Source organism: Eurosta solidaginis, chromosome 5, assembly GCF_040869045.1.
Source record: "Eurosta solidaginis isolate ZX-2024a chromosome 5, ASM4086904v1, whole genome shotgun sequence".
Lineage (NCBI taxonomy): Eukaryota > Metazoa > Arthropoda > Insecta > Diptera > Tephritidae > Eurosta > Eurosta solidaginis.
Genome location: NC_090323.1, coordinates 137,488,451 through 137,514,660, shown reverse-complemented (window position 1 = coordinate 137,514,660; position 26,210 = coordinate 137,488,451). Strand labels below are relative to the sequence as shown.

The window sequence follows — 26,210 nt, the reverse complement described above, 5'->3', positions numbered from 1 at the left end:
AAACATACATTTTTGTTTGATGTTTTTATTGTCTCCTGACTGTAAGAATGCCCAGGCAAAAAATTATTATCAATAGTCGAATAGGATGCGGAACCTGAATGGTTTTGAGCCAGCTGCCAAATGAAATATTTATTCTTAAATTTTAAGGAAAGGGACTTTTCAAATTATTTTTCACACTTCACTATAATATAAAAGCGAAATACAGATATTCGTTGCTTTTGAAATTCGGCTTAAACATTGCACATGGAACAGCTAAAGACTCTCGTAAATTAAAAAAAATGTCTTAGTACCTCTAAATCGCGGGCCCCTTCAGAAACCCCGGGCCGGGGGGGGGGGAATCATTTGCATGGTTTCCGAAAATTACATAGCACCAACGCGCTAAATGCCATTAGTCCTCAGACAAATTGCGGATTAAATCAAAAACACCACCATAGGACAGTACTCGTTGCGTTGGACCTGGCAAAAGCTTTTGATACGGTCAACCATGGCACGTTACTGCAAGACCTGGAAGGGTCTTCCCCCAAGTCTCAAAAGATGGACCACAAATTATCTGTATGGTCGGCAAGCATCGGGGTAATTCAGGAACGTAACATCCAAACCAAGAAGAATTAAACAAGGGGTGTCAAAGGGTGGTGTCCTATCCCCACTTTTGTTTAACTTCTACGCAAAAAAGCTATCTTCACCACCAAAAGGGGTCACTATTGTTTCCTACGCCGATGACTGCACAATAATGGCCACATGCCCATGCCCACAGATCGACGACCTTTTAACAAAATAAACAGCTATCTCCCTGATTCCTCCAGTTTCTTCGCCACGCGAAATATTGTCACCGACCAAATCATCGGCGACCTTATTTACAACATGGACGCCCCAAATGTCGAACATCCACGTCGATGGCACCACGCTACCGACTATCTTGCACTTTAAAATCTTGGGTGTGACTGTTCGTTCAGGATCTACATTGTAGAGAGCATGCAGCCGCAATTGTACCAAAAATCCGGAGCCGTAATAAAATTCTCAAATCTCTTGCCGGCAGCACTTGGGGTAAAGATAAAGAAACGCTCATTACCACTTACAAAAAAATTGGCCGGCCGATTGCATGCTACGCGTCCCCGATATGGTCGCCAAGCCTACAGGTTACTCACTGGAAGAAAATACAGACCTGCCAAAATACTGCTCTCAGAACCGCTACGGGCTGCCTTCTTATGTCCCCAGAACACCACCTACACAATAAGGCGAGAGTACTCCCCATTACGGAGAGAAATGAAATGCGAACAAACAGTTTCTGTTAAATACCCAGAAACCTGAGCATCCCAACAGACACCTGATTGATGAGGCTACACCTCCCAGGGGCTCAAGGGGTCATCTCCGTAAGCATTATGAGGAAATACGGCACCTGAGAACACAGCCGTATGAAGCAAAAAAGCACAAGCAGGTTCTCAGTGATATTCACAGGCAGTCGTCGGACCTCTATGCCGGGAATCGTCCGGCGAATCCAGTACTTAAAGAAAAATATCCAGAACTAGCAGAGGAGGAACGCACTCTCCATAGGGAAAGGCGCGCCGCTCTAGCTCAACTTCGATCTGGGTGATGTAACAGGTTAAACTCTTCATCTTGCCGGGCGCTTCTCACAGGCGGGCGCCAAATGGTCCACACAGCAGAACTTCCTGGATGGTTTGTATATTATTTTGCCCTGGGCGCAAGAAAACCTCACTACGCCACTGCAAGATTGAGTTCAGAAAATTACATTTTAGGTTTAGAAACTCAATTTAAATTCAGAAAGTTACAGTTCAAGTTCAGAATTTCCAATTTAAGTTAAGAATATTACAATTCAAGCTCTGAAAATTAAAATTTAAGTTCAGAATATGTTTCAAGTATTTTTTTCCATTTCATTCTAAAATAGTTTTTCTAAGCGGGGTCGCCCCTCAGAAGTGATTTGGCAAACACTCCGAGTGTATTCCTGCGATGAAAAGCTTCTCAGTGAAAACTCATCTGCCTTGGCAATGCCGTTTGGAGTATAAAACAAGAAACTCCCGTCGTGCCAATTTGTAGGGAAAATCAAAAGGAGCACCACCAAAATTGAAAGAGAAATTTGGTTTAATTCTCTTCGGAGGTAAACCGCGCCAAGTATTTATTTATTAATTTAACTGTAATATACCCAGTTTGATCTGAAATCCAAGGTTGCAATATTGCTTTGTACTGGCGATGCCAGCTTTAGTTGTCCGATTGGCCTAATATTTGATGTAGCTCTAAAATATACCACTCAGGTTTGGGTATGTTTTATTCCAGGACGTCCAAAATTGCCTAGGAAGTTAAGCTCCCATTAGTGATATGAAATGAATGTATATAATGTGTATATATGTGTGTAGTACTTTATTAAAATGCGTTTGGTATGAAAACTGACTACTAATATCACAATCATATGGTCTCAAATAACTTCATGAACAATGTTTAGGAAGCTTTGCTTCAGTTAATTTTAGGAAACTTATAAACTATTAAAACTATCACTGTATATGCATTTAGAGTTTTGATGAGTAACGAGAGTTAACTGATCTTCTTAATATACTAGATCGCAGCTCAGCGCGTGTGGAGGATCGGAGTGAGGCACCGGTTTGTGCTGAACGAACAAAGTTTGTTGGTCGCACCTCTAAATCTGAGTCTTCATCTACTTTCTTTGTTAAACACGGAAAATCCCAAATGCTCTGCCCTCGTCCAAATTCCTCGCCATCGGATAGTGTTTGCGGAAGATCGTGATTAAGCGTCTCAGGTAGTAGTAAAGCAAGTAGGCCCCCAATAATTCCCAGGCCGCCCAATATAACCAACGGCAAGACTGGTGATACTTTTTCTAAATATACAACAAAGGGCGCTATAATGCTTGCAACGTACCCCATGATATGAATGAAAGCGACACCTTGGGCACGGACTACAGTTGGTAAAATTTCAGCTGCATATTGTAAGCCAATATTATATGAAATATTAACAAAGAAACGACCCATAATAGCTAAAGCGGCGAAGTAAATTCCAGGCGGTACTAGTGTTGCGAGCAAACTGAAAACTCCACTAGCGATCATAGATCCACATGCCAACCAACGGCGTCCCCATTTGTCAAGAATAAGTGTTAGTATCGTATCTGCTGGAAACTCTGTAAAGCAAGCTACAGTAAAGGTGACAAACACATTCACTCCTAAAGTGCTCACATTTCGTACGTGACCGTCAAATACCAATGAGATCGCCATCCAAATTACAATTAGAAGAAGTGTAGTTCTTCTCAATCGAGGTGTTTTGAAGAGATCAATAATTGAATAACTATTATTTTTATTTTCTTCCTGTTTAATTTTCATACAACTGGCACTGAAGGTTTGAAAGGTTCCTGTGGGCACGTGCTTTCTATTAACCTTTTCAAGTCTCTTCAATATCGATATAGCTTTATCCACTTTGCCTTGTGATACAAGCCATCTATGAATAAAATTTTCAATAATATGTAAAGTAAATTAAGCTTAGGGAAAACATACCTTGCCGATTCAGGTATAAAGAATGGTGTTAGCACAACTAAAATAAGAGGAGCCGATGTTGCGATTGCGAATAGTTTCCAGTTTGCAATAAAATATGCAATCCAAGGCAATGCACAGGCTGCTGCTGTGAAAAATATGGCTATTGACATATTGGCGACAAATGTGCGATATCGTGGCCCCACATATTCAAGTACTGAAATTTAAAAAAATATATATACATAAATTCAATTATTTGTATTGTTTTAAAAATTTTGTTTTTCATGTTTGGTTTGAGTCAGCTTTGTACTTATACTAAGAACTGCTTTTTGCCAATAGAAACTTGTTGTTTGTACTGCGATAAATGATCGAATGAACGTAGTTTTACCCCTGAGAAAAATTGCAATTTGTTTGTTACTCTTTACAAGAGGTTTGCTCGATTGCCAGAGGCGGTTTTTGTTATACGATCACTGATCAGAATTCAGTAAGTATGATTAGGATTCAAGAGGTTGATAAGCGCAATACAAAGCTTTATAGCTTCAGAGCATCCGCAGCCCAATTGTCAACCTCACCTACACGAGGGGAATACTGTTGTAAATATGAATGTATCGTGCACATATTTAGTGAGCGAGGCTCTGGCGACCCCAAGTTCCTCATGTAACTAGAGGGAGGGGGGGGGGGGGGGGAGGGATGGCCTAGAAGGTTAAATTTGGTCATACTATATCGTTCCTTAGATGGTCGGGCTAGTACCTCAATGGTGCTTGATACCGGAACGAACCGGATCTATATCTGGCAAAGGACCATCAACATCGATAAGAGTCCCCAAAACCTTCGGGAGTGTCTTTATCGTTAATACAACATCAACAACAGGCAGGGCCGTAGAGAGAAAATCCGGGCCCGGGACTAAACAACTTACGGGACCCCTATAAAAAATCCACTAATGCATTTGATTAATTTGAATTAATGACGTGTCATGCATTAATCATTTTTGATGGACTACATCACTAAATTTTGCCACTATAGTGTTAACTACTTTGTACTCTTTACTTTAACTTTTAAAATAATTTTAATTGAGTTTTCGTGTTAACTTAAAATTTTGAATAACTTCAAAAAAAGAAAATTCTAATTAGTTAGAAAATATCTAAACTCAAAAATAAACAAAATATAAATTTTTAAAAACAAAATCAAAATAAAAGATTTTTTAAATATCAACTTGAATGTTGATATATTGGCGATCCTACCAACGGACCTAAAATTATTTGAACGTGCATACTTGTACAACGAATTTGGACTTAAATTAACGTTGTTAAATGCAGAACTAGTGAATTATAGTTGTTAATGTGACTATAATTATCACATACATGTGCTTACACAATGATACGGAAATGTGATTAAAGAAAAGCCAGATCATTAAGGCAGTGATTAGTTTAAAACTCAAAAACTATTTTATATAGGAATTTGATTAACAGAAACATATTCTAAAATAAACTAAAAATGTGTATAGTATAAAAACATCTAAAATAATTTAGACTATTATTTACAAAATAGTTTATGTGCAAAATTTTCGCTTCAATATCATTAAATTAATTGAACAAGAATCTTTAAATTTTTAATACAATAGTGAACAAAAATAAAACAAAATTAAATTCTCTACTATTACAATACAATATCTATCAACAATCCATTATAATGTACATTGCCTGAATTGCTTCAACTTCTCAAGGACTGTGATGGTGATTTGGTGTTTGTCAAGAATCAACTAACTAAAGTACCAGCATTTGTATCTCTATTTACACGCCTTACTTTGCTGAATTTGTCATGCAATCAACTTTCCGATCTGCCGAAAGAATTGGGTGTCTGAATACTACGCGCTGAAGAATTAACTAAATAAAAAATTTAATAAATAGCACTATTGAAATTCTTGTGCATATAATTTAACTATATTTGTGTTCCCTATATATTTGTGAACAAGAAGCAATACAACAACATTCTGTGCAAATTTCATATAACAGTCGCTGTAAATTATATATACGAAACATTAAACAAAGAATAAATATTGAAAATCAAATTAAAAACATAAAAAACTCTAAAAACGTGTGTGTAAACAAAATTAAAACATTTACAACCTAATACTCTTAAAAGCAGCGATTGGGTTATCCAAACCACAACAACAATTTTGCACGCAATACACACAAGAACAGATTTAAAATGAAGACATCACGATGAAAATTAAGAGATTTACAAATAAAACAACAAAGCCATTGCATATTTTAAAAGCATTACGATATCAAACAATCCAGATATTAATTTCAAGATATTTTTTAAACAATCATCAATCAACTACTTATTAATTTTAATATTTTTTTATTAAATTTAATTTTATGTAAGTATAATTTTTATTCTAATATTAAATTTAAAATTTTTCAATTATAATTAAAATTAAAATTTTAAACCTTTTAACTTTCAAATTTATTTTAAGATTATTTTTATATTTTAACAATTATTTAAATTTACTTATTTTTTATATAAAATTAAATATTTTATTTAAATTGTTAACTCCCTTTCCAAAAAAAATCTTAAATATTTCCTAATTTTCAAATTTTTCATTTTATTTTATTTTTTTTTTTTTTCATATGGTTCTACGTTCACCAATACGAACTCGTAAATTTACAAATGCAGAAAATCAAAATATCAACCATACAAATAACATCATGACTCACAATTTTTTTTTTTTTTTTTTTTTTTACATGACTCACAATACAACTAAAAATTCTAACATTAATACAACACAAAACAACATCTCTAATACAACACAAAATACTTCAACACAAGATAACTTTACAAATTTTCCTTTTACTAAATCTATTAAATTACCACAATTTTGGCAAGATTGTCCTGATGCCTGGTTTTTGCTTGTTGAAGGACAATTTGAAATTAACAATATCAATGATGATAATTTAAAATTTCAAAATGTTCTAATTACTCTTCAACGAGATACTATATCTAAAATTTTAGATGTTATTAACCCTCCTCCTCTTTTTAATAAATATGATACAATCAAAAAAATTCTATGTGAAAGATTTTCTCTTAGCGAAGAAAAACGATTAGAACAATTATTTTCAAAAACGGAACTTGGTGATCGTTCACCATCTGAATTATTCAGATTTATGAAATCACTTATAGGTTCTGACTCCATAGTTAGTCAAGAATTACTCTTTAAATTGTGGATTCGTAAATTACCACAAGAAATACAAATTCATTTGACTTCCAATAATAATCAAAACAGAGATGAAATTATTATTTTAGCTGACAAACTTTTTGATTTAATCAATAAACCTCATTCTTCCAAATCTCCTGTAGTCTCAAGTATAAATAATAATATTTTAGAACAATGCGTTAAAAATTTAACTGAATTAACCACGGCTATTTTTCAAAATTTAAATAAAATTTCTAATGATATTAATCAATTACAAATCCGTTCAAGATCTAAAGATAGAAATAGATCTAAATCTCGAAATTTTTCAGGATCAAGAAATGTTTCAAACAATCGTAATTTTACTTCACAAACAAATATTTGTTGGTATCATAAAAAATTTAAGAATAACGCTCTTAAATGTATACCCCCATGCAATTTTAATCAAAATCTCAATTCAAATTCCGAACAAAATTTAAACTGAAACGATCCATTATGACGGTGACGGATAATGGAACTATTATTAAACCTACTCGTCGCCTATTCATATTTGATAAATTCAATAAACTTAATTTTCTTATCGATACCGGTGCAGTTGTATCAGTTATTCCTTTTTCTAAATTTAAAATTTATAAAAGAAATTCGGATCTTACTCTGACTGCAGCAAACGGTTCTTCAATTGAAACTTTCGGTACAAAACTACTTAAAATTGATTTAGGTTTAAGAAGAGATTTTGAATTTCCATTCATTATTGCGAATATTGATACACCAATTTTAGGAGCAAACTTTTTAGAAAAATTCGGAATTATTGTCAATATTAAAAATAAAGAAATAATGGATTCTACTACAAAAATTAAAGTTACTGGATCTTCTGGATTTTCTGATATTTTCTCACTCAAAATTCCTATTGTCGAAAATAAGTTTTCAAAATTACTTAATGAATTTCCATCTATTACCTGTGAACCAGATTATACTAAAAAAGTTAAACACCATACGGTTCACAGGATAGAAACAAAAGGTATTTTACCATTTTCGAAACCCAGACGTCTTGATCCAATCAAACTTAAAATTGCTAAAGCTGAATTTGAATTTTTAGTTAAAACGGGTATATGCAGACCCTCAAATTCTCCTATTGCATCTCCACTTCATCTCGTTCCTAAAAAAGAACCAAATGATTGGAGACCTTGCGGAGACTATCGAAGACTTAATTTTATTACTACACCAGATCGGTATCCTTTACCACATATTCACGATTTAACAATTGATTTAAAAAACAAACAATTTTTTTCCAAAATTGATCTTGTGCGTGCTTACCACCAAATTCCAATGGCAGAAGAAGACATTCATAAAACTGCAATAACTACCCCTTTTGGAATGTTTGAATTCGTAAGAATGCCTTTCGGTTTACGAAACAGTGCTCAAACTTTCCAACGCTTTATTAATGAAGTATTTTCTGATTTCGATTTTGTATTTACATACATTGATGACATTCTTATTGCCAGTGATAATGAAGATCAACATATAAATCATTTAAAATCAGTTTTCAAAAGACTTGAAGAATATAATTTAAATATCAAACCTTCAAAATGTACTCTCGGTGTAAATAAATTAAATTTTTTAAGTTACGAAATTTCAGGCGAAGGTATTAAACCATCTTTAGATAGAATTGAAATCATAACAAATTTTGAAAAACCAATTTCTATAAATAAATTACAAAAATTTTTAGGTATGATAAATTACTATCACAGATATATTAAAATGTTAGCAACAGAACTTAGTCCTCTGCATGAAATGTTAACACATGCAATTAAAAACAAACTCAAACAATTAAATTGGACAAATGAAACCACAACAGCTTTCGAAAATGTTAAAAAACTTTTTGCTTAAAATACTTTACTTACACATTTCGACAAAAATGGTACTTTATCATTAGCAGTAGATGCATCAAATGTTGCTATTGGAGCAGTTCTTCAACAAACTAGCAATAATATACTAGAACCCTTAGCTTATTTTTCAAGAAAACTAACTACAACAGAAACTAAATATTCAACATTTGATCGTGAACTTTTGGCAATTTATAATTCAATTAAACATTTTAAACATTTTCTTGAAGGTAGAACTTTTACAATTTATACTGATCATAAACCTTTAATTCATGTTCTAAATTCTAAAGTAGATAGATCTCCTCGTCAACTACGTCATCTTGAATATATTGCTCAATTTACAAATGATATTCAATATATACGTGGAATAGACAACATAGTTGCCGACACACTTTCCCGTATTCCAGAAATAAATGCAATTTCAACTCAAGATATAAATTTAGAAACTTTATATAAAGAACAGCAAACTGATACATTTTTACAAAAAACCATTTCTGATCCAAATTCTAAAAATAATTTAAAAGAAATTCATATTCCAATTATTAATTTAAACATATGGTGTGATGTTTCTCTACAACCTTTTCGACCTTATGTTCCACATTCTATGAGAAGAATTATATTTGACAAAATTCACTCATTATCTCATCCAAGTATAAGAACAACTAGAAAATTAATTCAAAATAAATATTATTGGCCTAACATGCGTAAAGAGATTAACGATTGGACTTCATCTTGCATCAATTGTCAAAAATCCAAAATTTCAAGACATACTAAATCTCCTATCCAAAAAATTCAAATACCATCAGGCCGTTTTGAACATATTCATATGGATATTGTTGGATCTCTTCCAGTTTCAAATGAAAATTCTTATATTTTAACAATTATTGATAGATTTTCACGTTGGCCTGAAGCTTATCCGCTTAAAGATATTTCAACAAATACTATAGTAAAAACTTTTATTCAAAATTATATACCACGATTTGGTATACCATTAAATATTACAGTAGATCAAGGTTCACAATTCACCTCAAAATTTTTTACAGAATTAACTAAACTTTTAGGTTCTCATAAAATTCATACATCTCCTTACCATCCCCAAGCAAATGGCATGATAGAGAGATTTCATCGAACTTTAAAAGCAGCAATTATAGCATCAAACGACTCGGTTCATTGGTCTGACATTTTACCATTCATTCTACTTGGTTTACGAACTTCTATTAAAGAAGATTTAAAATGTTCATCTGCTGAACTTGTTTATGGCCAAACACTTAGAATACCTGGTGAATTAATTATTTCAAATAGTAATAAAGAACATGATTTTTCTAATGACGCTCTTCATAAAATAAGAGAATATTTTTCACTTGTTCGTTCTAAAGTTTTTCATCATAACAAAGAAAATGTTTTCGTTCCTAAACAATTAGAAAATTGTGAGTATGTTTTTGTTAAAGTTCTTCGTAAATCTAATTTAGAATCACCTTATGAAGGACCTTTTAAAGTTATATCTAAGAAACATAAAACATTTACAATTCAATACAATAATACTATTAAAAATATTTCAATTGATTTACTTAAACCAGCAAACATACTTATTAACACTAATTTAAATACAAATACATTAAACAACAAAAAACAAAAAAGGTTACATTTAATATTAATTAATAATTTGTTTGTTTCAAATTTTCTTGGAGGGGGAGTAAATATAGTGTTAACTACTTTGTACTCTTTACTTTAATTTTTAAAATAATTTTAATTGAGTTTTCGTGTTAACTTAAAATTTTGAATAACTTCAAAAAAAGAAAATTCTAATTAGTTAGAAAATATCTAAACTCAAAAATAAACAAAATATAAATTTTTAAAAACAAAATCAAAATAAAAGATTTTTTAAATATCAACTTGAATGTTGATATAGCCACATCCACTAAATAATTTTTGGACTAAGAGCTGAAAATAAAATTAACACAGAATATTTACTATTTATACTATTTTATTGTAACGTAGAAATAAAATTCTCTGATAAGCGCAATACAAAGCTTTATAGCTTCAGAGCATCCGCAGCCCAATTGTCAACCTCACCTACGCGAGGGGAAGACTGTTATAAATATGAATGTATCGTGCACATATTTCGTGAGCGAGGCTCTGGCGACCCCAAGTTCCTCATGTAACTAGAGGGTGGGGGGGGGGGGGGGAGGGAGGGATGGCCTAGAAGGTTAAATTTGGTCATACTAAATCGTTCCTTAGATGGTCGGGCTAGTACCTCAATGGTGCTTGATACCGGAACGAACCGGATCTATATCTGGCAAAGGACCATCAACAGCGATAAGAGTCCCCAAAACCTTCGGGGAGTGTCTTTATCGTTAATACAACATCAACAACAGGCAGAGCCGTAGAGAGAAAATCCGGGCCCGGGACTAAATAACTTACGGGCCCCCTATAAAAAATCCACTAATGCATTTGATTAGTTTGAATGAATGACGTGTCATGCATTAATCATTTTTGATGGATTACATCAAAAAATTTTGCCACATCAACTAAATGATTTTTGGACTAAGAGCTGAAAATAAAACTAACACAGAATATTTACTATTTATACTATTTTATTGTAACGTAGAAATAAAATTCTCTTTCATCAGCCACATATTGTTTCAAATAATCTTTTCTAGTTATTTGGTAACATTTTAATACATTTCTGATAAATATAATGCTGATTATAATTTTAATTATTCAATATAGAAGGTTCGGATATCAAAGAGTGGATTTTCTTGCTTTTTTCGCTTCAAAATTTTTTATAATAATATACAAATATAACTGTCTTGCCAAAACGGATTCAACACAAAGCGTGGCAAGTTCTGAAACTCGCTCTTGAGATGACCACGATCTATGATAGTTTTTGATTCTTAAAAGGACGCTGAAGGAACGCCGAAGGAACGTTCTGTACTAGCTACAGTGACAGGTAAAGTGCAAAAGAGACGTAAAGCAACACAAATGTTGGGGAAAATTGTATCCAGATTTTGAACATATGTAGATGGTATTTAGCAATTCCAATGGTGACAGACCTTTATCAAAATTTGCTTCGTAAATGTGTTTCAAGTGAATTATTTCGCATTCTAAGCTTTGAGAAATGTCCGACTTGTATTTTTCGACAAATTTTGCTGCGCTCGCCCAAACCGTAGTTTCATCCATGTCTTCAAATTGCCACAAAAAGGAAAACGTCTCGCTGAAATTTCTCATAGCTGCTTATCGTTCAGTAATGCCAGCGATTACAGAATCAAAGATCACCAGCAATGTATTGTTTTTAAAATCAGACTCTGAATCATCCGTAATCATCTCATTTAAATTATCTTCAGAACGTCTTTTGGGTTTTCTCTTTCGAATGTCCGGAAACTTTGACGAGATGTTCAATTGAATAGCAACTGTTTTGCATTCGTTTAAAATTGTTTCCAATTGGTTCCAGAAATCAAATCAGCTAATAAATCATCTAGATGTCGGACCTCAACATCTATGTTGGCTGGCGTCTCTAGCTTGGAGGACCACGTTTCTTTCATTAATGGTAGACAGTATTTTGAACCAAATTGAGGACAGCAAGATACATTCGAACTTGTTGATGTACTTCAGAATGCCGGCCGTATGCTTGCGCAGTCAAATTAGGCATTTGGCTGAAAGACTATGAAGAGAGCTCGGTACATTTTTTTTAGGATGTCCCATCGATGTGGAGTGCTGCTGAAAATGGTAAAATATTGTTGTACAACTCCGAAGAAAGTAATTGCAGCCGTACAACATTCTGCAGCATCAACACCACATAAATTGAGGCTGTGGGTTGCACAAGGCGAGTAATCAGCATTCGAGTTTTTGTCGAGAATGTGACGTAGTGCTCCGTTGTAAGCTTCTTTCATATTGGCGCCGTTATTGTATTCTTTTGCGGGATTTCATGTTTACCTAGAGTATGGCAAATTAGATCAGCGATTTTCTGACCAGTGTTTTGGTTACAATTCACGAAAGCCAAAAACCGTTCTTGAATTGTAAAATTTGTTGCTTTCGAATTGAAATGGAGTTAGCGCAAAATGAACGTAGTCCACGTGACAAGCAACAGGCATAGCATCAACGATAATTGCAAAATACTTGGCTTTCTTGCCTTGATCTAATATATGTAGTTGCCCTAACGTGCTTTGCACAAATTTCAATAAACTCGTTCTGAACTTGTAAACGTTTGTGCTGCTGTTGTGAAATCCTAACTTTCTCCAAATGATCTCTAAGTATCAGATCATATTAGCTTATGAGATCTTAGATGCCCAAAAAATGTGCATCGTTTCGTTCACCAAGATATATACTTTCGCCTTTGAAAGCTAGGCCTCTTTCACCCAAAAATAAAATGGTGTCCAAAATTCTATATAAAACTAGCAGACCCGGCAGACGTTGTTCTGCCTTAAATTTGGCCTATCTGCATACATTTTAATAAGCTTTTTCCGTCTAACTCTGCCGTACCCCTCTACACTTTTTCCTAATCTTTTTATTCACTCTCCCCTCCGTCTTTTTGGCTTCATCTCCATCTTCGTCTCATTCTATCTCTTTCTCAGTCTCCTTCTCTGTTTTCTCTTCTCTCAAGTTTTTCTCATTTTTCTTCATCTCTTATTGCCAGTCCCAGAGGGTGGTATGTATTTTGTTCCAGTCCCATTCCGAGTCTCAGTCCCAGTCACACTCCGAGTCTCAGTCTCAGTCCCAGTCCTAGTCCTAATCCCAGTCCCAGTCCGTCTCTGTTATACTTCCCGGAAAAAAGCATCGTAAATATTAATATACGCAAATTTATATACGAAATTTCAGGCAAATCGAATAGGACGTATGTAAATAGGTATGTGGTTATTATTAATTATTGTCCTTATTTCGGCTTGGCATGCATATTTATAAGTTTTGCCAGGTTGATGCGACTAAATCGAATATCACAATGAACTTTAGAGCTCTCAGCAACAGCTTTCATTTGATATCCATAACACACACATTCTAGGGGTATCCAGGCCCATGTTTTGGCCTATATCTCGGGACCCTAGTCACTCAGCGGTGTAAGACTTACTCTGTATTATAGCACACATCAACAGCTTCAATTTGATACCCATAATATAAGAACATATTCTAGGTGTATCCGGCTCCATGTTTTGGCCTATATCTCGAGACCGTAGTCACCCAGCGGTGTAAAACATACTCTGTACTAAAGCATACATCAGCAGCTTCAATTTGATACCCATAATGTAAAAACACATTCCAGGTGTATCCGGGTGCACGTTTTGATCTCAAGACCCTAGGCACGTATCGTAAAAAAAGTAGACGTTGGCCGATTCTCAGACCTACCCAATATGCTCACAGAATTTCATGAGAATCGGTTCAGCCGTTTCGGAGGAGTTAAGCCTCTAAAACCGTGACATAAGAATTTTATATATTAGATTTCTTTCCACTTTTGAGTTTCAGTGATTAGGTGTTGATTGATAAGTGTATCAATTGTAGCTTCCTTTTGAATTAGGTTTTGTAAAGATCGCCATTGAATATAACATTTAATGTGATCCTGAGTATTTTCGTGTGATGGCAGTTTATCTTATAGCTTCTTCCATACCTGGAATTTCAAATATCCGCTAGGACAACTAATTTTAGTATTGGTGCTTAACAGACGACATGGTAGGCAATAAAAAGCATTGCTGCTGGCACTCCACACTAACCAGTCACTCTCCCCTTTCTCTCGATTTGGCAAGATTCTGTTTATCAACGAGGTAGGAAATACCTCTTCATGAAAATCACGTGGAAAAATAACAGGACACTTTTGATGACCTCGACGAATTATTTCGTTGACTTCTTCAGATCGCAATAACTCATTATTCACGGTACCGGTATCGAAGTCGTTAAAATAATCTGGACTTTGATACAGAGTTGGTGGTATTGTTGGAAGACTTTTTGAAGATGAACCTTCATCAGTGTCACCACAAAACTTTACGATTTCGGATTCATGTAAACATACATTTTTGTTTGATGTTTTTATTGTCTCCAACTAAAGACTCTCCTGAATAAAAAAACAATGTCTTAGTACCTCTAAATCGCGGGCCCCCTGCGAAGCCCCGGGCCTGGGGGAATCTCGTCGGGCCTGTATACGATGGACAGCGCACGGAAGTCAGAGCAGTAATCGTATGATACTGTAACGAATTTACTTGCAAATCCTCTTATTTGCAATCCTCTGCTAAGTTCGAATCACTAAACTGTTGAATAAATAACTCCAATATTGAATAATGGAAAAATGGCCTTTATTAAAGTACTGCACAATAACACTTATACTTTGCTACTCGCTGGCTTAATAACCAAACTGATTGATAACTCAAATTAAACTCTACTATTGGCCGCCAGATCGCGTGCTTAATCAATAACTGATTGATTGCTCAACTCAAACTGAATTACTTCTTACTCGCCTGCCCCGCTTTTATAGTTTACGCTGCATACTTCTAGGCTCTTCCATTTCCAGAACTTACCAACTATATACGTGTGTGTATAGTTCTCATATAGTTTCTACTTGTTTACAATTGTCTACTTTTTAGCGCTTCTCAGATGTACATATGTGAGTTTGTAGTTTACAGTCTCCCGCACACACATAAGCGTATAAGTAAATTCATCTGTGTGTGACATCTCATCTCTCGCTGCCTTGTATGTAAATGTTGCTCGTCGGAATGTGTACATATGTGTAGACGCAATTATTGATTCGTTTATGTAGATACATAATGATTGAATTATTGATGTGAATTCACGTCACTGCTTAGCATCGGCCTGGAAATGGCAGCACTCCTTAGTTTTGCTAATATTCGTAACACTGCGCTCCACCTAAGTCTGATCGTCCCGATCAGACAAATCTCCCAATCTAAACGCCGCTAGCATTTCCAAATGTACCACCCTTCTAATCCGTGGTTTCCCAGTGGTTTGTATGCGGTAGATGGTATCACTGATCTTCTTCACAACTTTGTACGGGCCTTCCCAACTGCACCGAAATTGGGCTGGAACACCTTTCCGCCGGTGAGGGTTGTTTAACAGTACCAAATCTCCATTCCGGAAACCTTCCGAATTATTTTCCCTGTCGTACCTGTGTTCCATCTTACTACTCATTATTCTGAATCGTTCTCTCGTACTCTGTTGCTCGGCCAATGAAGAACTACTTCGCAGAGCTTGCGCTGGACGGATTTGCTTTGCATAATAAGTATCGTTCCGACGCTTCACAACAGTAGTGTGCCTTGGCTTGAAACCACCCTTGCATTCTTTCTTCGTTTTAGTACGTCCATTAGGGCTTTTCAATGCCAGTATTTCTCTCGCAGGTACCTCCGGTTTTGATTTGTTTGGCCCATTTGTTCCATCAACCTTTACCTTTGAATTTCGTGGCCTTCGTCGAGTCTTCTCCACCAGTACCCGATTACTGCTGAACCCTTTTTCCAAACTAAAGTTAAGTGGCACATCTTGGTTCTCATAACGCATCACCCTTCTCTGCATATCGATCTTGATGTCATGGTCAACCAAGAAATCCACTCCCAATATAACTTCATCAACAATCTCCGCCACAACAAATTTGTGTAGAACCATGACCTTCCCAATCAATACTTCACATATCACTTCTCCCTGAACTTGGTTATACTCGCCAGTGACCGTACGCAACTTTGCTCCAGGTAACGGTTTTATTCTCCTGTTGACCAAGTCAGATCGGATCAAGGAATGAGATGCGCCCGTATCTACAGTCAGTATTCGTTCGTTGCCATCCACATTCCCTCTGACGGTAAGACTGCTCGATTTTCTATCAATTTGCGACACAGATATCACAGGGCATTCAATAGCTGGATCTAGCTCTCTACCTCTTACTCGCTCTTGCTCATCTCCTCCAGCTTTGCGTTTACGCCCACCCACATTGTTGGAACTATTAAGGCCAAGATCGCAATGACGTGCAATGTGACCGGACTTCCCGCATTTGAAGCATTTGATAACTTTTTCACTCCGCTTTTGCGATCCTTTCATTCCTCCAATATTGCGTCTACCCACTCTGGCCTTTCTACTTCCACACGGCGTGCTTTGAAAACTGGCTTACACAGAAGCGACGCTGTTTCCTGAATCAGGGCTTGTGACACCGTTTCAGCAAATGTCAGTTTTGGGTTTGCGTATGTAGCTCGCTTCGTTTCCACGTCTCGTATGACATTTATAAAACTCTGGATTTTTACCCTCTCGGTGTATTCCACGGGTGCGTCCGCATTTGCGAGATGAGCCAACCTTTCAACATCTGAAGCAAACTCTTGCAATGTCTCATTTGCTTTTTGGTAGCGGTTTTGCAACTCAATTTGGAATATCTGTTTTCTATGCTCGCTTCCATAACGTCTCTCGACAGCGGCCATCAATGCTTCATAGTTGTTCCGCTCTCCTTCGGGAATCGTCTGTAGGATTTCGGCTGCTGGCCCTTTCAATGCCACGAACAGAGCTGCAACTTTATCTTCAGCATTCCAGTTATTCCCTGCCGACGTCTTCTCAAATTGGAGCTTAAATACCTGGAATGGAAGAGAACTATCAAACGTTGGGGATTTTACCTTCAGATTGGACGGTTCAATTGTAACTCCTGAATCCGATCTTTCAAAGCATCCATCTCGGCCTCCACTTTATTTTGTCGTTCACTAACAGCCTCCAGATGCATGAGAATTTTGTTTCCTGTGCCTCCAGCTTTGTTGAGCTACGCTCTTCTTGTGCTTCGAGCTGTAATGTTATACGTGCCTCTTGTTCTTTTAATTGTTCTGCAATTTGTGACGCCATGTGTGTTTTCTGTTCTTCCATCTTCGATGTTATTCGTGTCTCTTGGGATTCCATCTGTGATGACATATACGTTTTCTGTTCTTCTAGTTGAGATGACATATACGTTTTCTGTTCTTCTAGTTGAGATGACATTGTCGATGTTTGAGCAGATATTGCAGCCAAAATCATGTTCAAGTCTGTGCTCGTAACTGTCTGCGTAACTGTCTCTTCCATTTTTGTTGTTTCCTCGCCATCAAGATTAAAGTCATACTCTTCCACGTCAATTCCTTCTACTTCCATTGCCTCTCGTAGCCGTGCCTGAAGTTCAAGTTTAACGCCGCTTGTATTCAATCCACGGCTCTCCAACTCCCTCTTCAGTTGCTGGATCTTCAATTCACTGAACTTTGCCATGTCCTTGTTGTCCTCTGGAATTTATTCAACAATTCCTCTTCTGACACCAATTGTAACGAATTTACTTGCAAATCCTCTTATTTGCAATCCTCTGCTAAGTTCGAATCACTAAACTGTTGAATAAATAACTCCAATATTGAATAACGGAAAAATGGCCTTTATTAAAGTACTTCACAATAACACTTATACTTTGCTACTCGCTGGCTTAATAACCAAACTGATTGATTACTCAAATTAAACTCTACTATTGGCCGCCAGATCGCGTGCTTAATCAATAACTGATTGATTGCTCAACTCAAACTGAATTACTTCTTACTCGCCTGCCCCGCTTTTATAGTTTACGCTGCATACTTCTAGGCTCTTCCATTTCCAGAACTTACCAACTATATACGTGTGTGATAGTTCTCATATAGTTTCTACTTGTTTACAATTGTCTACTTTTTAGCGCTTCTCAGATGTACATATGTGAGTTTGTAGTTTACAGTCTCCCGCACACACATAAGCGTATAAGTAAATTCATCTGTGTGTGACATCTCATCTCTCGCTGCCTTGTATGTAAATGTTGCTCGTCGGAATGTGTACATATGTGTAGACGCAATTATTGATTCGTTTATGTAGATACATAATGATTGAATTATTGATGTGAATTCACGTCACTGCTTAGCATCGGCCTGGAAATGGCAGCACTCCTTAGTTTTGCTAATATTCGTAACAATACATATGTACTAAAATGGTCAATACACACAAGCGTTGGTTCTACGTGCGAATCGTGGTGGCAGAAATACTACTTTCTCAATTGTTGTTGTATTAACGATAAAGAAACTCCCCGAAGATTTGGGAAGTGTTATCCATGTTGCAGGTCCTTTGCGGGTATAGATCCGGTGCGTTCCGGCAACAAAGCACTATTAAGGTACTAGCAAGACCATGTTGTTGCTGTTGTTGTAGCAGTGCTTCGCCTAATCCAATAGGCGTGACCGATCACAAATTTACCGTGTTTTTTTATACACGCGTATACGTTTACGTTTGCGCGTAAAAAAAACGCCTATCCTCGCTTAGATAATGCTTAGGAGACCCATCTAGCGGCAGTGGTTAAATAACTAGCTACAGCCACGGGGTGTACTGAAAAGCGGAGACACAACCCTCTGATGGCCATAGGGTATAACGTATAGCTGAATCAGTTGCGATGAATTGTGGACACACATAGAATACATAGAATTAGTGTAGAGGGTGAAACATATACACATAATTCAGTTACATCTGAGTATAATGCGTATTGAAATTTAGTAGTATACATTTTATGCGCAGCAATTTCAGAGGTGTATTTAAAGTTTGACGCTTAGCAGTCCATATAAAGTTTAAGCGTATAGACGTTTACGTGTAAAAAAAACACGGCTATTGTCATTAATATCTTCTAAAGGGAGTTCAAGGAAACTTGCAGTTTCAGCAAGGGTGGACCAAAGTGAGAGGGGTATGAGAGGCGTTGGTTCCACATTGCAATTGAAGAGATAGTTGGTGTCATGTGGGCACATTTGCAAGCAGGACATATATTTGGTATGTCGGGGTTGATCCTGGATAGGTAAGAGTTTAACCTGTTACAGTACGCAGATCGAAGTTGGGCTAGAATGACACGCGTTGCCTTAGGGAGAGTGCGTTCTTCTTATGTTTGTTGGGATGCCCAGGTTTCTGGGTATTCAACAGAAACAGTTTGTTCAGCATTTTATTTCTCTCCCTAATGGGGAGTACTATCTATTGTGTAGGTGATGTTCTGGGGACATAAGAAGTCAGCCGGTAACTGTTCCGAGGGAAGTGTTTTGGCAGACCTGTATTTTATTCCAGTGAGTAACCTTTAGGCTTGGCGACCATAACGGGGACGCGTAGCATGCAATCGGACGGCCAATTCCTTTGTAAGTGGTAATGAGCGTTTCTTTGTCCCAAGTGCTGCCGGCAAGAGATTTGAGGATTTTATTACGGCTCTGGATTTTAGGTACAATTGCGGTTGCATGCTCTCCAAAATTTAGATCCTGATCGATCGTCAAACTCAAAATTTTTGGGTGTCAGACAGTCGGTAGCGTAGTGCCATCGACGTGGATGATCGACATTTGCCGTGTCCATGTTGTAAATAAGGTCGCCGATGTTTTGGTCGGTGACAATGTCAGATTTCGCGAGGCTAAAAAACTGGAGAGATCTGGGAGGTAGCTGCTTACAAAGCTCATAGATGTTTGGGCCTGGGCCTGTGGCCATTATTGTGCAGTCATCGGTGTAGGATACAATAGTGACTGCTTCTTGTGGTGAAGGTATCTTCGATATGTAGAAGTTAAACAAAAGCGGTTATAGGACACCACTCTGTGGTACACCTTGCTTAAGCTTGCCGACCAGACAGATAATTTGGGTATAGCGCAAAGATATTGCCCTGTAGTGGGGTTTTTGATTTAATCTGCAATTTATTTATGTGTTGATGGCGTTTGGCGCGGTGGTAGTACTATGTTGTTTTCTAAAGCCAAGCTGATGATTGGAAAGACGCAAATTTGTAGTGAAATAGGGAAGCAGAATGGCTTCAAGTGTCTTGGCTGCTGGCGATAGAAGAGATATCGGACGACAAGATTCTCCTATATTAGCTGGTTTAATAGCGGAAGCACTCTGGCCATATTCCATTTTTCGGGGATGACGAAGGTGGACAGGTTGAAGACATGCGCTAGATAATTAAATCCCTCTATGCCTAGTTTTTTAAACATCGACATGGCTATGCCGTCTGCGGGTACTGCTTTAGATGGTTTAGCATGAACGATGGCATCTTCAACCTCTTTGGCGGTGATGGTAATGGGGCACGCGCAGTGTTTATGCGTTTTTCTGTGGTGATGACCGCTCGAGCGAAAATAGTATGGGTAGGTGGTCTGATGCCAATGTTACCATCGGGTGCCAGTTGACGCAGTTTGCGAGTCCTGCGCTCACGATTGAGATATCTGGCGAACTGTGACAGCTTGCTACCATACGTGTGGGGCATCTCCGTTTATCGTGCAGAACTTCGTTTCTTTTATTTGGTCTGCAAAATCTGCCCCCTGCTGTCCACCTGTAGGTTAGAACGATCGTGGTGGGCATTGAAATCGCCTAAGATAATGCGATTATCGCCAGTGAGTAGTGCGCTGATGTCAGGACAGTGTCCACTGGGGCAACAGGTGACAGGAGGGATGTAGATGTTGATGATTTCTAAATTTGCATCGCCTGACCGGGCAGATATGCCTTGATGTTCCAGGACACTGTAACTGCGGTCGATGTCGGGATCGAATAGATTATACTGTACTGAGTGGTGGATGATAAATGCAACACCGCCTCTATTTCCACTCCAGCGATCTTTTCTTGGACGTTAGAATGGTAATAGAGGCGGTCTCGCATTTATCACCCACCACTCAGTGCAATATAAGAAGACCTTGCCGTGAGTTTAGTCTCTTGGATCGCAGATCTCGGATGTTGTGCCGCTTCATAAAATCAACTATCTCCGCGATCTTCCCAATTAACCTATTACAGTTTAACTGCAGTATTATGAAGTGCAACGGGAAAACGTCGTCCCTCTGGGGGTAGGTGAGTTGAGGGAGGCCAGGATGCAAGTGCTATTGTGGCCTTGGGACTGGACGTCCTTGGGTAAGCATTGGAGTTCCCGGTGTAGTTGGCTTTGCGCCCTGGCAGCATTGCGCGATGAAACCCGTCGGGGGGTTGCCGTCGCTGAGACCAGAACATCTAGGAAAGTGGCACCGTCCAAGGCAGGAACTGCATGCAAAGGCGCAGACCACGAGAGGCCCTTGGGCGAGAACAGCGAGGTGACACAAAAGATTTGTAAAAGTTACGAGGACGACGGGTTTTTGGGTCTAGCCCAGAACCTCCCGTCCGGTGTAAAAGATTATTTTCCGGCAAACGCAGCAAAATAGTTTCTCTAGACCGGGATCAGATACAGGCCCCGGATTGGGTTCGATACCTTCCCAGAGCAGGAGAATATGGCGCAGTCCCACTGCAAGGATCTGCTCAGAGGCTGTGGGAGGGACGCAACAAATTAAATGAGGTTACACTGAAGTGACAGCCCTTCGTCAGGAAAAAACCCGAGTCGCTCCGGTACATAGAGCCGGCTGTCTTGGAAAGCGTAGACCGACCATCTCGGGAACGATTAACATGACCACATTATAAGGAAATTAGGGAGAGGGCGACGTCAAATATTTCAGCCTGTACGATGAGGCCTCACCTATTGGACTGAGGCTAATATTGTGTTTTTAACCGCGAAAAAATATCGGAAGGCTTATGAAAGTATTGCGGATGCTGGCAACAATATTTCTAAGGAGAAACGGAATCGATGTGGCAGGTGAGCACAATATTTCATATCACGACGGCCGTCAAGGAGCAAAGATACTTCTATTGAAAGTAATGATTGTAAAGAGCGTTTTAATACATAAATCTAGGTGATGTTAGTATTTTCAGAAAAAGTCCTTAAGCCCGGTTTTTCAGTGCGGATTTAAACTCTAGTTTAAGTTGACTAGAGCTTAACCTTGCTACTTTGTTCGATAATATAAAATTTTGCTGCTCGTCTCAGCTTAAACGGCCGAAGTGGAAGGGTTAATTTCTAGTCAACTTTGACTGGAGTTTAAATTCGCACTGAAAAACTGGGCCTTAATATCAAATAAATCGTTTAATACATGCTTACCCAAAATGTACATCATTGTAAAGCAATTATCGAAAGCAAAACCAACAAAAAAGCGCATCAATGCAAATTGCCAGAAATTCATTGTAAAGGCGGTAGCTACGCCAGCAGCAAAACCAATTAAATTACAACCAACAAGTGCAGGTATGCGACCAAATTTATCAGCGATCCAACCAAAAAGTAAACCACCAACAATAGCACCCAAGAAGAATATTGATTGAGCGTAAGTTGGTAGAGCATCATCATCACAAACCCAATTTTGTTCGGTTGCTACCGTGGCGTATGGGTAACCTGTAAAATTATAGGTCCAACCATGCCTACAAACCGTAACGGGCCATTTTGTATCAGCCATACGAATATTCTTGGCCAAAATTTCTGTATAATTAATGTCATACATTTTACAGTTGTCATATTCTCTAATTCCACTCATTTTGGGTATCGAAAGAGCTAATCTGTAAATAAAAAAATGTTTAGAGAATGCTTTTAGATTTAAATATGTCGTTCAAGTGTTGTTTATATTATAAGAGTATGTAAATAAGATCAAATCATGGTCCTTAAAATGGTAGTCCGTGGTCGTCCTCATAACGGTATTTGGATTTTAGTCAGCCTTTTACGACAGGCATACATACCTACCGCGGGTATATTCTAAGACTCCATAACCCGCAGGCGTAATGAGTAGAAATTAAGATATCTTTGTCTGGACCAAGAATAGGTTGGTTTTGAGAATGGGCGAAATTGAAGGATAACCACGCCCAAATAAACAAATAAGGAAAACTCCATTGACTTAAACAAGTTCGGGATGGAATGTGCCCGATTACGGAACTACGCGAAATTATTCCGCAAACAACCCCAAAGTGATCCTGACGTTTTTACAAAGTGGTTCTGAAAAGTTTAGAAATAATCGCGAACTTATTCTGAGATGATTCTGTAACTGTTACGAAATTGTTCCCAATTGGTCCCGAAACAGTCTCGAAATGATTATGAAGTGATCCTGTAACTCTCTCGAAATTGTTTCGTAAGTTGTCACTAAATGATACCTAAAATAATTCGAAAGGGATCCTGAAATAGTTTCTATATGATTGTGAAGTCATCTGGAAAAGTTCACGAAACGGTGCCGAAGTAGTCCCTAAATGGACCAAAAATATACGATATAGTTCCATCCCCTTTGAAACTTTATCGGGGTCCGTCGATCTTTTTCATATCAGTTTATATGAACGCACACCCTGTTAACGTACTGACTGCTAAGAACAAACAAAATAATTCGTTAACAAAAAAGAAAAAGTTAAATGAAACCCAGTCCAAAAATGGATCATTAGAAGATAAAATCAAATCGTTTGACAATACAAATCGTCTCCAGAAAAAAATTGATGCATTCAACTTTGGAATAACTACCAAGTTAACTGAAGTGGCCTAGGTAATTTTTGGTGTTCATGACAGAAATTTTGCATAGAATTTATAATCTCGCGATTTGCCGAATAGCTTGCTTATATACCCAACTTTGATTGGATAACGGTAGTACGTAATGGTATAATATAGATATAGTTAAAAAATACTAAAAACACGCAAATAAGGTGCCGTTTTAGTATCATTTAGATATTTAATGCTGATAGCACTGTAGCACAGAGGTTCGTGTCTCCGCTATTAAGCACAACTCGTTTTGTAGTGGGTTATTTAACCACTTGAATAATTACGGCTAGATGGGTCTAACTCTCCTTTGCGCGCTTAGCCTAGAGAGTTACAAACAATTAATAAAGGAAACGAGATAGATATAGACTTTCATAAATCATAATTATCAGCATCGAAAAAAATTTTGATTTAGGCATGTCCGTCCGTTAGCTCGATAGGTTGATTAGAAATTGGGATATCTTTACGAAGTTTGGTAAACTGGCCTAGAAATTTGGGAAAATTTTGGAAAATCGTAACCCGCTAAAAATATCATGTTGAAATTTGGTAAGGAGGGTGTTTTTACTTTATGAAAATCAACTAAATCGGTTGACAACCACGCCACCTTTAAATAAAAGTCGACCTCGAAATTTCAAGAAATGGACAAACTCGGTTATTCACTACCAAAGATAGATAAGGTGCTGGAACTTAATACGTTGGTTGACTTTATGACTTAATCAAAAGCCATTGAAGAAATCATGTTGAAATTTAGCACGAAGGTTATCCTTAATATTATATATATATGCTTTGCGAAGATAAACGGAATATGTTGGCGACCATGCCCTTTTTAAAAGATATCTCTATCGAAATTTCGAAAATGGAAAGAATGCTATAATGCATTGCCAAAGAGCGATAAATTGATGAAACTTGATATGTGGGTTGGCGAAAAATATAAGCTCGTTTAAAGTTCGGAAAATGGGCAAATGTTTAAAGGAAGAAAATCAAAAGCCATTGAGGATTTGGCATGAAGGTTGTATTAATACAGATGTTTCTAACGTTACGGACGTACCATGCGGGCACACTTTATTGGATAATAAAACTGTGGAAGGAAATCTATTAAACAATTTTGTTTTGTTTTAAACGACATTCGTAGAGTATATTAACTTTGATTGGATAACGGTTGGTTGTACAGGTATAAAGGAATAGAGATAGATATAGACTTCCATATATCAAAATCATCAGTATCGAAAAAAAATTTGATTGAGCTATGTCCGTCCGTCCGTCCGTCCTTCCGTTAACACGATAACTTGAGTAAATATTGCGATATCTTCACCAAATTTGGTACACGAGCTTATCTGGACCCAGAATAGATTGGTATTGAAAATTAGCGAAATCGGATGATAACCACACCCACTTTTTATATTGTTACGAATATTAGCAACACTAACGGGTACTGTCATCTCTAAGCCGATGCTAAGCAGTGACTTGCATGCACATCAGTAATTCAATCATTATGTCTACACATATGTATGTACACGCAGCGGAGAAGAGACGCACAAACGCATGCAGATATCTTATCTGAGATGCTCCCAAAAGTATGCAATTATAATTGTGGAAGTTTCGCTCACAAATACACGCGCATATGAGAGGCTATACACGTGCATCTGTAGTTATAATTTTGTAGTTGATAACTAACTAGTAAGTTCTGGAAATGGAAGCACCTAGAAATATTGAACGAGGAAACCGCACAGTATAAAAGCAGCAATAGTAGAGGCGCGACAATCAGTTTGATTTAAGACGCTATCTGGCGAGCAATAGTAGTGTTATTGTGAAGTACTTTAATAAAGGCCATTTTGCATTATTAAATATTGGAGTTATTTATTCAACAGTTTAGCGATACGAACGTTAGTAGAAGGTTGCGAATAAGAGGATTTGCACTAAATTCGTTACAATTGGTGTCAGAAGACGAATTGTTGAATAAATTCCAGAGAACAACAAGGACATGGCAAAGTTCAGTGAATTGAAGATCCAGCAACTGAAGAAAGAGTTGGAGAGCCGTGGATTGAATACAACCGGCATTAAACTCGAACTTCAGGCACGACTATGAGAGGCAATGGAAGCAGAAGGAATTAACGTGGAAGAGTATATCTTTCATCTTGATGTCGACGAGACAACAACAAGAATTGAAGAGAAAAACGAAACATCGCAGACAGTTACGAGCACAGACTTAAACATGATATTGGCTGCAATAACTGCTCAAATATCGACAGTGGCATCTCAGCTGGAATCGCAGGAGACACGTTTAACATCCAAGATGGAAGCACAGGAGGCACGTATTTCAGAAATGTCGACACAGATAACAACCAAGATGGAAAGTTAGAAGAACAGAAGACATA

At 37.3% G+C, this 26,210-nt stretch overlaps 2 protein-coding genes across 3 annotated transcripts in view; one reads left to right on the top strand and one right to left on the bottom strand.

Moving 5' to 3' along the window:
• LOC137254089 (ribosome biogenesis regulatory protein homolog) overlaps window positions 1-26,210 on the top strand; it is a 93,109-nt gene that overhangs the window by 18,175 nt on the left and 48,724 nt on the right. The gene's annotated exons all lie outside the window — the stretch shown is intronic.
• The window catches only part of LOC137254088 (organic cation transporter protein), a 72,329-nt gene continuing 48,466 nt past the window's right edge, over window positions 2,348-26,210 (bottom strand). For both annotated transcript variants that reach the window (XM_067791792.1, XM_067791793.1), the window contains exons 2-4: window positions 22,435-22,883; window positions 3,513-3,705; window positions 2,348-3,456 (exon numbers count right to left, since the gene is read on the bottom strand). In XM_067791792.1, the coding sequence (XP_067647893.1) occupies window positions 2,520-3,456; window positions 3,513-3,705; window positions 22,435-22,883 (1,579 nt within the window). In that variant the 3' untranslated portion in view covers window positions 2,348-2,519. The remainder of the gene's footprint in view (window positions 3,457-3,512; window positions 3,706-22,434; window positions 22,884-26,210) is intronic.